General features: G+C 33.8%; 2 protein-coding genes across 2 annotated transcripts; one reads left to right on the plus strand and one right to left on the minus strand.

Annotated features, from left to right (window-relative positions):
* Positions 1–5,189: 5,189 nt before the first annotated feature.
* Positions 5,190–9,568, minus strand: LOC122140678. The gene is made up of 3 exons (XM_042745274.1): positions 8,595–9,568; positions 8,293–8,397; positions 5,190–5,753 (listed from the first exon to the last, which is right to left on the minus strand). Exons 1-3 carry the CDS (start codon positions 8,658–8,660, stop codon positions 5,319–5,321), a joined length of 606 nt encoding a protein of 201 aa, XP_042601208.1. The 5' UTR covers positions 8,661–9,568; the 3' UTR covers positions 5,190–5,318.
* A 639-nt stretch (positions 9,569–10,207) lies between these two features.
* Positions 10,208–11,921, plus strand: LOC122140685 (putative protein TPRXL). The gene is made up of 3 exons (XM_042745322.1): positions 10,208–10,243; positions 10,938–11,129; positions 11,749–11,921. The coding sequence occupies exons 2-3, from the start codon at positions 10,952–10,954 to the stop codon at positions 11,895–11,897; spliced, it is 327 nt and encodes a 108-aa protein (XP_042601256.1). The 5' UTR covers positions 10,208–10,243; positions 10,938–10,951; the 3' UTR covers positions 11,898–11,921.
* Positions 11,922–13,328: the final 1,407 nt, after the last annotated feature.

A 13,328-nucleotide genomic window follows, 5' to 3' on the forward strand; every position in this document is an offset into this window, starting at 1 on the left:
GCATTAAAAATGGCAAAATTGCTGTAAAATAAAATGTCAGTATTTTAATTCTACTACTTATACTACTAATATTTTATTTGATTTTATATTACTATAGTTTCATTTCAGTTATAACAATTATGTTAATGTTATTATCTTCTTATAATAAGAAAATAAAAATTCATTTTTTGATTAATATTATTAATAAATAGTGACTTTTTATTGAATAAATATAGCAATGATATCCGAGTTTGATGGATTTTTTAATTGTTGTAATTTAAATAATACAATTATAATTCATATATCTTTTCTTATTTTTGTTATTATGATTATTAAAATCAAAACATGTCTTTATTTCTTATAATATTTGGTATAATTTACATTATAGTAATAGCCAAAATAATAATTTTTATTATTAAATAATATTTCAGTAATCATATTGCACTGTAAAATAAAATGTCAGTGTTATAATACTAATTATAATAAGCAAAATAACAACTTAATTTTATTGTTTTATTATAACAATAAAGAAATGTTATAATTGCAGTAATCCTATCATACTGTAAAATAAACAAATGAGTATTTAATAATTTACCAAAATTTAAATAAGTTACTACTACATTAATCCTGTTCCACTGTAAAATAAAGTCAGTATTATTATTATTATTATTAAATACACTTTTTTATTTTTCAATATGATTATTGTAATATCAAGATTTAATTGATTTCTTTAATTGTTATAATTAACAATAAAGTAAAATTTATATTTTGTTATTATTATTAACAAAAATATTATTTTTACTTTATTTTAAATATACCAATTAAACAAATCAATAAAAACTCTTACTATTAGAGTAATCATATTGCACTGTAAAATAAAATGTCAGTATTTAATAATAATAATAATAATAATAATAATAATAATAATAGTCATTATTATTATTATTTTATTGTTATAACAAAAATATAATTGTGGTTATCCTATCATACTTTAAATTAAAAAAAGTTAATATTTAATAATAACCAAAATATTAATTATATATTTTTATTATTTAAATTATAACAATTAGTACTATAATAATTCTGTTCCACTGTAAATATAATAATAAGTATTATTATTAAATACAGACTTTTATTTTTAGTATAAGTACAATAGAAATATTATAGAATAATACGATTTTATTTATTTGCTTAATGGATATAATTAAAACTAAGTAGTTTGTAGTTGTAGAGATTTTATCACACGTTTAGCAGCACATTTGAACTCACTGAGAAAAATCTGTTCAGATTTGCAAACGTGTGGATTTACTATTTCTCCCACAAACACAACGGTTTCATCTTCTCAAACTCTTCAGTGCAGGAGCTCAAATCCTGTTCTGTGAAGAAACTCATTCATTCTCATGTTTGGTGCAGTGAAAACACATTCACACACCGCCTTACAGATAATAAAGCAATCAGCTCTGAAGACATTGGAGGTGTTTCAGCTGATGTTTCAGATCATGTGATCTCTGTTGTGTCTGTACTGCAGTCAGTCTGTCATCTTTATATTGTCAGCTAGCAGTCACTCCAGCATCTTAGCCATTGATTCTTGTTTAAATCGCTTTGATAGTGACAGACTGTGCTTTACATTTTAACCTGTTAACCCGCACCTGGACACCGACACACTGAACTCTCTTTGTTTGCAATGTGTCAATGTTTACAAATAGATTAAATGAAACGGGACAAAATGAATCTTTACAAACTATATTTCATTATAAAGGTCTAAGCCTCAAGCATTGACAACAGATTGCTGTTTTTCAATGGAAAGCTTATAAGGAATGTATTTGCTAAATTTGTGTAAGCAGTACACATAAAAACATGCATAAACAAAACGCAGTACGTACCAGATTCGTCGTAATAGCGAGTCATAAACACATCCACAGCTGTAAATCCATGGTTTAGTTAGAGAGGTAAGGGTCCACTGAATGACATCTCATAGCACACTTTTAGTCCAACAAAGCAATAACATTGTAATATGGATAGTAATTCCTTTGTTACATCTCATTTCTTTGGGGACAGTATTGTTTGTATCCATTATGGAACAACTTACACTCAATAAACTGTGTCTTGGTAGTAAAAAAACAGCATGGTTTTGTAGCATACAGTGTCACAAACAGAATGAGACCATCCACTAAAAAAAAAAGATATGGGGAATATTGTTTATTTGAATTATGGCGCTCTCTTGTGATGCGCGCTGTGATGCACCTGTCATCTGATGGGTCAAATAATTCTTTCTTTTTTTTCTTCAACATTTTTCATTTACAGGTACATCTCAAAAAATGTGAATATCATGGAAAAGTTCTTTATTCTTTGTAATTTCATTTAAAAAAGCCTATGTCTGGGGTTGCAGGAATCTCATTTTTCATGGTATCTACTTCAGATTTGAAATAGAAATTCATGAGACATGTGACTTTCAACCCATTACTTTTCTGGATTGCTCCAGGACTGATTTCATGTATTTTTATATTAAATAAAAAAAAAGTTTTTAGTGTGGTACAATTTTTGTCAAGGAACTTCAGTGTCTATAACTTTTTATCTTATTGAGCATTATCAACTCTGGACGATGGACAGTAAAGCCCAAAGGGTCTTCTTTCCAAAGACACCAAAATTTTGTGTGTAGCACACTGAAGTCAGGAACTATTACAATTTTCAGGTCATTTTCAGCTGTGAGTCCCATAATGTGGGTGCTGGTTAACAGGTTAAAGGGTTAGTTCACCCAAAAATGAAAATTAGACTGTGTTTTACTCACCCCAAGGCATCCTAGAAGTATATGACTTTCTTTTTTCAGATGAATCCAGTCAGAATTATATTAAAAATTGTCCTGGCTATTCCAAGCTCTATCATTGCAGTCAGCGGGTGTTACAGTGCTTCAGTCCAAAATAAGTGAAATAAAAACCGCCATTCCATAAAAGGTCCTCCTGTAGCAAATCCATGTGTTTTTGTAAGAAAAATATTACAATTTAAATTTAAATTAAATTTATGCAGACGCTTTTATCCAAAGCGACTTACAGTGCATTCAGGCTATCAATTTTTACCTATCATGTGTTCCCAGGGAATCGAACCCCCAACCTTGCGCTTGGTAACGCAATGCTCTACCACTTGAGCTACAGGAGCACTTATATTTAAAACATGATAATCAATTTAATCTAGCTTGCGCTCACTGTTGTCAACAGAAGCAGTTCCAGGCGGATGTTTATGACTTTGAGGTCAGCTTTGCGCATGTGCCGCTCAGAAGTGATGAACATGGAAGTGCAAGGGAGAGATCAAAACAAAACTACGGTCACAAATTAGAAGTACAAAATGAGGATTTGTAAAGAAGAATGTTGGAGGATTTCGATATAAGCCGAGATGAGACTGGTTTTCCTTTGCTAAAGTAAAGAAACTTTGCTTCCTTTGCTCCTGTTAACGAACATTGGTTTTCATGAGACTCACTGGCGCATGCACAACGCTGACCTCATACATCATGCTCCCGGAGCTACTTCTGTGTAAAAATATTGGCGCAAGCTACATTTAAGTGATTTTTACATTTTACATATGGTTATTTTTCTTACAAAAACACATGGATTCACTACAGGAGGAACCCCCCGCCTCCACCCCGAACTGTGTGAGACAATGGGCGCTTTTTATTTCACTTCTTTTGGACTGAAGGAATGCAACACCCGCTGACTGCAATGATAGAGCTTGGAATAGCCAGGACAATTTTTAATATAACTCCGACTAGCTTTGTCTGAAAGAAGAAAGTCATATACACCTACAGTAGTTGGACAACCAGAATGGGTACTACCACCGCGTGTACCACCGCCGCAGGGCCGCGGTGTTAACTGCAAGTCAGTCGTGTGTTAAATTCATTCGCGAAACTACCGCCAGGTGGCGCAAGGGAACGGATTGGAAACGGAGATGAAAGGAGGAAGTAAAACAACAATAACATTATATTATAACATTGTAACATCCTTAAAAACCATTTGAAAAATTACAGTGAGTTAATTTCAAAACGTGGGATAGTCTTAGGCTACAGTATATGCATCAAAAACTTAATGAAAGACCTTACACAAAGGCTCTTATGCATGTTATTGTTATTTAACAGTCAATGCTATACATATATATATATATATATATATATATATATATATATATATATATATATATATATATATATACACACACACACATACATGGATTAAAAGCTAAATGTTTTCATTTTGGTTCATTCTTGGTTAAAAAAAAAATAAAATCTTCAGGTCCATATACAGAGCGAAATGAGAACGGTCCAGCATTTAGAAATAATTCTTATTAACGCTGTTATTATTCTTGATTTTTCAAACTGCTAAAACAGTAACACTTTACTTGAAGGGGTGTGCATAAGACATGATACCTTCATAATCATGCTATGACACATGTCATTAATATGAAGGAGTTTTTATGCATGTTTATGACAACTGTCATTAAGTGTCATTCGCTCAATTATGACATTTTTAATGCAAAGATGACATTGTTTGAAATGTCTTTGTTATGACACCTTGACATAAACCAATACATCATAACGTGTCAGTGTCTTTGTCATGACAACTTGACATTACCAAGACAACGCAACTTGTCAGTGTCCTGGTAATGACAACTTGACATTACCAAGAAAAACATAACCTGTCATAAATCTGTTATAAAATTATGACATAGCAGATTAATTATCAAATTTAAGAAACTACTTAGCTTTATGGGGTTAACAGTACATTAAACTGTCATGTGGTTGGTTTTGACTGTCATGAGGCCGGCATCATTATAATTGTGTCATGAATTTATGACCAGTTTTTTTTCTTCAGTGGTACAAATTGAATTTGTCATTAAAATATAATTAAGTGTTAATAATCTGTCAAATAGTTTTATAACGGTGTCATGAATATATTTACACGGTGTCATGAATAAATTTCATGACCTCAAGTAAAGTGGTACACATTTAATTTGTCATTAAAATGTCATTAAGTATTAATAATCTGTCAAATAGCTTTATAACAGTGTCATGAATATTTTTCATTTCATGTTTTTTTTTTTTAGATACTAGACAATTTCAAATGTCTTAAAGAAGATGAATAGATGTTAGAGAAATGAAATCAATCATCCAATAATAATAATAATTAAAATTTATAAAATTATATTTTATTGCATTTGGAGAACGATTCACCCAAAATTGAATTAAAACAATGGTGGGGGTTAAGCAATGCAGCATTTGGTCCATATCACTGCAAAAACAGTTAATTACAGCATCCTACACATTTATATTGTCTTGACATGCTTTTTTACATTTTTTACTTTTTTACATGAATAAGTCTACCTAAGACACCATCATAATGGTGTACACCTAACCAGTGGTGCCACTCTATCATTTTGAGGTGAGTTTTCAGTGACTCAGTAGTACGATTTCCTCTACGACGCCATATTTCAAACTTGTAATTCTGCCATGCACGCTCAATATGCTGAGTATGAGCACCAGTCCCTGGATCAACAAAGTGTCTTTTATGGCAGACACAATACTGACGATATCCGTACTGGGAAAGCTGTCTGTTGTAGGCACGACATTCATCCGTAAGGATTGATGTTCTAGGTCTGATATGTCGTTGAATTTGGCTTATAAGTGTTTGCCTTGAGCGGTCCTTGACGAGTCTCAGAATGGGTCTTCTGGAAAGACCATCAACCTCTAGCATCCCGAAGACCCACTTGTTGCCACATCGGCCACGATGGTACTAAAAAAAGAAATAAAACAAGATAAATTCTTTAATAAGGGTTGTGTTGTATTTTTTTTTTTCAATCATTGGAATCCAGTCCTCTTGGACAGTTAATAGACTGATCCTTCTTACCTGGCTTGATAACAAATAATTGCCCAACAGGTGCAAATGCATTTTTATTTCTTAAATGTTTCCATTTTCATAATTTAATTTCCTTACAACAAAATATTGTTTCACTTTCATATTTTTCTGTACAAAAGCTTTCATATAGTACAACATAAAAAATATTTTGGATTGTATTTCTTTTTAATGGAACATACTGTAGATTAGCGGAATGCCATCCTAACCTGATTTCAATATATTTTGTTTACGGACTTATTGTCTGATTTTAAATGAAGGGTATATTTATTTCTTAATATATTGTATGTTTTCAAACTAAATAAGATATACACATTTTTGCATTGCAATCTCAAACACAGAAGACTGATGAGTTTTTGTCTTATAAGGACATACACAGCAGCCATATACTGTAAACATACAGTATCAGCCTTGGCACCTGTTTCCAGGCATTAGCGCTCTCTAACGTCTCTCCAGCGCTACAAAACTTTTCTAATATTAACGCAGGTTTTATTACTTGTTTGATCGTAACACTTCATTTTCGAGTTATTTTCCTCCGACCTTTTTGTCTTTTGTACACTGTAAAAAATTAACTGCAGAATTTACAGCAACTTACTGGCAATTTTGGTTGCCAGTAAGCCTGTAAATTTAACAAGAGTACTGTAAATCATAAACTACAATTATACTGTAAAATTATACAGCACACCTGTAAAAGCAACAAAACAAGAGCAGCTGTGAATTTACAGTTCTTTACTGTAATCTTTACAGTATGTTACTGTTATTAATAATGTACTGAATAAACACCTGATAACTCATTTCATTTGAGGAAATTGATTGGTCAATTGCCATTAAATATTTATACCAGTGGTCACCAATCTCGGTCCTGGAGGGCCGCTGTCCTGCGGAGTTTAGCTCCAACCAGCTCCAACACACCTGTGTTTGAAAGTCAGTATGCCTAGTGAGATCTTTGATTAGCTGGTTCAGGTGTGTTTAATTGGGGTTGGAGCTAAACTCTGCAGGACAGCGGCCCTCCAGGACCGAGATTGGTGACCCCTGATTTATACTGTGAGATTATTGCATTTGAATCCACTAAGAAAAAGACTTTATGAGTTTAACTAGAAACATCAATTTAACTAAATCCTACTAGTGATCATCATCACACATGATAAAGTTGAAAAACTTAAAAACATCATCAATGCATCAGCAACTACACAGTCACTGTCTTTAAATAAAGCAACGTGCAGCATAACATCAGTGTTTTTCTGCTCATCCTGGACTGAAGCACAGGCTCTACTCTTCAACACAATGGTGACACACAAAACTTAACAGAAACCCTTTAAATCCCAACAGAACATTAAACACTAACAACATATCTCCACTATAGCATTATGTGCAAAAACACATAAAATCACACAAAGCAAAGCACAGAATTGTACTTTTTTGTTCAGTAAATTTGACAGTGAGATTTTACTGTAAACAACTGACTTAAGCCACAGCTTTAGATGAAATCAACTGAAGAGAAAAGAAGACTGACTTTATTTCTGTCATAATCAGACTTAATGAGAAATAATGGGGGTTTAGATGTTGATGATGTATTGACAATATTTCATTTGAAGTTACCATGATCGTGATTAGCACACTTTGCTTTCTTTAGTTGGGCTCTTGGCTCTTTGTTTCTTTAACATGTCTTTATACATGCTTGTTATGGCAATAAAAGCCAAGAAACAATATACTCTGGTATCAATGGTTGTGTTTTGATGATGGGGTATCAATGTCTAGTGGGTGACTTACTGATGATGATGACTAGAGTCTGTTCTCTGAATATGAAGAATTGGTTGTAATAGTAGTATGATATTACAACATGAAATGACCCACATGATTGCTTGAGAACAGATAAACATGTGAATAAAATGAGGTACAGCCTTGTAAGTTCAATTTATGACATCATCAATACAGAGCCATAAACGCCAGATTACTTTTCTCTCAGCATTTTTTTGTGCAGTATAAACACACAGGTAAAGCAGCCAGAGAAAAACTAATGTTCAAATGTCAAGGGCAAGAGCACAGCGAAAGCCAACACTCATCACCATCATGGTAAGTACACAATAAACAAACCATCAACATCTAAACCTCTGTTAATTCTCAAAAAGACCTTCTGATTATGACAGAAATAAAGTCAGTGTGGCTAGTAATAAGAGAAGCTGGTAATGGTGTTTGTGGAGTTGTTTAATCCTCCTCTGCTGAGATCTTCAGAGATTTAATGTCTTCTTTTCTCTTCAGTTGATTTCATCTAAAGCGGCTTAAGTCAGTTGTTTCCAGTAAAATCTCCCGTCATCTCTCTTTGCATAATCTCAGACTGGCACTGCACTAACATAACATGACAAAACTGATACATGTCAAGTAAAGTTTAAGTAGGGCTGCATACAAATAAACAGCCTACCTTTCGTTTGTGAGCAAATTTGCTCTCGTCGATAACAACAAATCGATGTTGACCACCAATTCTCATTCCTCTGATCCTCAGTCTCTTGAGGGCAGCAATGCACACCTTCAAATATAGAAATAACACATCACAAGTTGACTGTTACAATGTCTTAGTATGGAATTTTATAAAGTTGAGTGCACCAAGTAAGTATGTAGCAATGCTGAATCCAGTTGTCTACAGTGGGTTTGGACTTATCAAACACTGAAAAATAACATTTTCACATTTTACTTTTTTTTACAACTCATAAGTAATGCAACAACCTTTCTGAGTACTTTTGTCATTCTTGTCAGTGTCTTTGAGCTTCCTGCTATACCGTCATTGATCATGGCAAGCTGCTTCAACTGCAAACCTTGTGCAAACCTGTAGGGAAGGAACAAATATTAAAACACCTAATTAGAGTCACTTAAAATTGTACTGTTTTTGCATTGATGGCCTGGCCTGCATAATTTCCTGTCACTGAACTGGGTAAAAGCAAACAACCCTTTGCGAAACAAAACTAGCCCCCTCTTTATTTTGATTCAAATAGTATAATATGACATTGGTGTAAAAACTTTTCTACCACTGTTTGGCACATCAACAACATTTTTTCTGGTGAATTCTGAAAATGGAGTCTGTGTATTGCAATATGCAGGGCTGAGCTGATGTTGATAAATACACAAGTATAATTCACACACTACAAATCTTTAATGTATTTGTATTTAAGCCGTAAAAACTGTAATATTTTAAATTTTAAATGTTACATTTTAAGTTTATAATAAGCTTAGGTTTTACATGGTTTATATATATATATAAACTCAAGCCATTTCACCAAAGGGGTGTGAGATTTGGTGAATATTGAGCCATTGCGCACAGAGAGTGGTGAACTTTTGTGATGCTTACAGACCCTACAGAAAAAGAAGGCAAAATGCAAAAAAGTATAACAAATGAAAATATCAAATATCATACGGATAAAACATATTGTAAACATTTCACATAATAATGCTAATTTCAGACTTCCGGGCCATTAATACAATACAGGTGGACTTCATCCAGACAGGTCCACTTCAATTGTGCAAAATATATATATATATATATATAGAACTTGTACACAACTGTTTTCAACATTGATAATAATAATGTCTAGTTTCAAATAAGATAGCAATTTCATTTCATTAAATTGTTTATGTATTTACAGACAGACAGGCTGGCTTACCATCGTAACCCATCGCTGCGATCGCATTTTTCCAGGCGCATGCTTCGATTGCATTTTGGACACTGCATCCTACTTTTCAGGATACCCCCATTTCTGCATCCATCTAACTATTCTTCTTTTTTTTCGTGTTATCATAACTTCTAATATTTTTTAAGAGTTCTTGCAATAACCGCGTCATCTGTAACTGCTTTCTAAGCCAACAACCCAACCAGCCTCTGTCCTGTTCCACACTCAAATGTCGTGCCACTTTAAATTTTGGCGCCTACTGGATGCGCGCGACGTGCGTACCTGACTGTCCCGCGTTTATAATTGTCGTAAAACATACCACACGGACAACATACAGGAGCATCAAAGAAACGAAGTACCCACGAAGTTCTCTATTTGAGGTAAGCTAAACATGAAACCTTTGTATTTATTTAGGAACATTGACATCATCAGTCTTTACCGTTCTAGCCAAAGTTGTACAGAACTGGTAGTTTACGAATGTAGCTGACATGACATGGTGTTTGTGTTCTTTGCTTTGCGCAACTTTATTTAGATGAAAACTCGTTTCAGCAAAAGAGCACATGGTGGAGTGATGGAGGCCAAGGAAGGTAAAGAAGAAGTACAAGTTGTGGATGATGCGATTGCGAATGAGGGCCTACAAACAAGATGTGGATGAGGTCCCTGTTGGCCCAAAGAGAAAGAAGACACTCAAACATTCCCCGAGGAAATTATGTGAGTCATTTTTGTGTGTAATACTTTAACAACCAGTGCTTAATTAAAACCTGTAGCTTAGTGTTCTAGCCACTTTGTCAGCAGATTGCCAGCATTTTTTCAATCTGTATTTGGCTGATTGTGGCACATCATATTTCCTATTTTTATTATTTTGTTGATATTGTATTTTTTGGTAATTTGTAGCATAATAGTGTTGTCCCAATAGTAAAATTGCAACCAGTCCAAATACAAGTAATTTTACACAGTTCTCCATACCAAAGTAAACATGTTTAATTTAGTTTTTTTTTTTTTTTTTTTTTTACAAAATTCTGTCTAATAATAATAATACATATTATTTATGTTTTTGTTGTTATTGCATCATGGATTATATATATATATATATATATAGCCAAGTACTTGGCTTTTATTTTGCAACATGCATTTAAATTGATGCACTCTGTTTTAAGAACACCAGGACATATGCTTTTAAAGGAAAAACCTAAAAAATAAAATTTGCTGATAAATGACTCACCCCAGGCTCACAATTTAAGCTGATACACTGAGGTCTTATTAAGTGGAAGGATCGTTCTGTTTAAAAATTACATGTTATTTACAACTTAATGATTGACAACATTGCTAGGCTCTGAGCAAGGAACATTCTTGGGATGGGAGAATATATATACAAAAACATTTGTTTATTTAAAAAAATGTGCAGTGTCACCAACAGGAATGTTGGAGTTGGCCAAACTAAAAGAACAGACCAAGATGGATCGACAGAAGATTGAACACCTCGAGGACCGCATTAAATACCTGGAAGAGGTCAACAGTGAGCTAAAAAACGACAAGGAATTCCTGCTTTCACAAATGAAGGGAGCCCCCAGTGCACCTGCATCTACTGGAAAGTCAGGTATATTAGGAACACAATTACCATTATTCATGGAGTTTTAAATGTTTGTGAAAGGACAGAGACACTGTGATAGAACCATTATCCACTTTCGCCACAGCACACAGAACGAAAGTGTAGCTGTTTATTTGTAAGTGCAAACTCACTGAAGGGCCATGCAGCAGTAGTCATGTTTATTAAATGCAGTATATAAATTATCACATTATTACAGAAGGATCAAAACCATTGTAATTGTAATGTAAATGTAAAGCATTAATACTATATTATAGACATTTTCATAGGCACTTTGTGACTTTTGTAAAGCTGCTTTAAAACGATTTGTATTATGAAAAGTGCTATACAAATAAATTTGATTTGATTATATCCAGTGACAAGCACTTCCAATAGCTCTTTGCTCTGGTTTCAAAAACAAGACTTTACAGAAAGTTCCTTTAATCATCAACTACAATGAGAGCATTATAGAAGTTATCTAATAAAACAAATCCTGTTATGTGTGTTCTTCTGTGATACAGTTCTCTGCTTTCAGATTGAACCCAAAATTGGGCCTATTGAGAAATGTAACTTTGTTTATTTATACATTATTCTGCTTGTTCACCTGCCCCATTCCCCTTTTTCCCTACAGGTTTCAGAAAGACTGCTCACATTCCTTCTTCATCTTCACCTTCAATGTCTCCATCCCCCTCCTCTTCATCCTCAGACTTCAGCTCCTCATCATCCTCAGAAGAGGAGCAGCAGAAGAAGAAAAAGAAAAAGTCAAAAAAAATACACTGACTCACACAGCCGTTCACGAAGTAAGCACAGGCTTTGATTCATAATGAGATGGTTTCTTACATTAAAGTTGCCCATTACTGAAGTTTAAGCCAACATTTATATTCTGTCTTAATTTTCTCTCATTCATGATGTTCTAAACCCTGTGTGACTTTCTTTTTTTCTGGATATAAGATATTTTGAGAAATGTTTGTAAACAAAGAGTTTTGGCTGCCATTAACTTCCATATGGACTAAAAACAAAAACAACACTGAAACATTTCTCAAAATATCTTCTTTTGTGTTTCACAGAAAAAAGAAATTCATACAGATTTTGAATGAAATGAGGATGGGTAAATGAAAACAAAATGTTTCATAATAAATAATCCTATTTTTAGCCTTTAAAGCAGACAAGAACCGACAGTAATTTCCACGCTGATTCAGTGTGCATCCTCCACCCAGGCTGGTTATGTTTGATTTAGGCTGTCGGATATGAAAGGACACAGCTTACTGTGCTGGTTCTTGTAAATTGAAAGGAGAATGCACAGTGAACCAGCAGGTTAAGTATAATTCTTTCATATCTGCTGTTGCCTGAAAAGAAGCTGACACGATTAATCGCATTTGCTATTACATATCTGTAACAATGACAGACAATTGCCAGGAATTCCCAAAACTCACATTTCCCGCTCCGCCACCTCAAACATCTCCCAGAAGACACGTGTTACTCACCATTTTACAGAAGCTTCTCAGGCATACCACTTGTCCCAGAACCTCCCGCATTTCGATAGCGTTTCCCGGATGCCGAGAAATCGCAGAGTGGGATGTCTGGCATCTTAAAGAACATTAGCTGAGATTAAACCTACTTCTAATACTGCAAGGATGACTGCAAGTGTCTCTTTAATATTTGTTTTAATTAGGACTGTCAACTGATTAAAATACTTAATCACAATTAATACTTTTGAAAGCCCTAGTTTTATTTATTTGTTTGTATTGGTTATTTTTTTTGTTCAGTGACCACAACGGATGGAATCATCCGCCGCTACAAGAATGCCCTTAAGAGATTCACCAAGTTTGGATCCATGAAAAAGGCCTTCGCCAAGATTAATGTTGACCGCAACACAATTGCAAGAACAGCTATAATTGCTGAGCTAGCAATCACATATCCTGATACATTTCAGGAGCTGCTCCCTACAGATGAAGTCAGTGAGAAGATCTCAGAGTTTGCAGAGCGCTGCAGAGGGCTATGTCAAAAGAGATGGCTGAAACGATCACAGCAAAGAAAAAACAGTGGACAACTCCTCCCAATAATGTACAAGTACACCTAATTTTTTTTCTTCTCCTAAACAAGTTATCCTGTTGTTTTCCCTCCAAAACACTAAATATATGTGTTGAGATTATTTTGTAACCCTCTGTTTGAGGAAGCACAGGTAATTATTATTATTTTTTTTTAATTTTT

This window comes from Cyprinus carpio, chromosome A4, assembly GCF_018340385.1.
Source record: "Cyprinus carpio isolate SPL01 chromosome A4, ASM1834038v1, whole genome shotgun sequence".
NCBI lineage: Eukaryota > Metazoa > Chordata > Actinopteri > Cypriniformes > Cyprinidae > Cyprinus > Cyprinus carpio.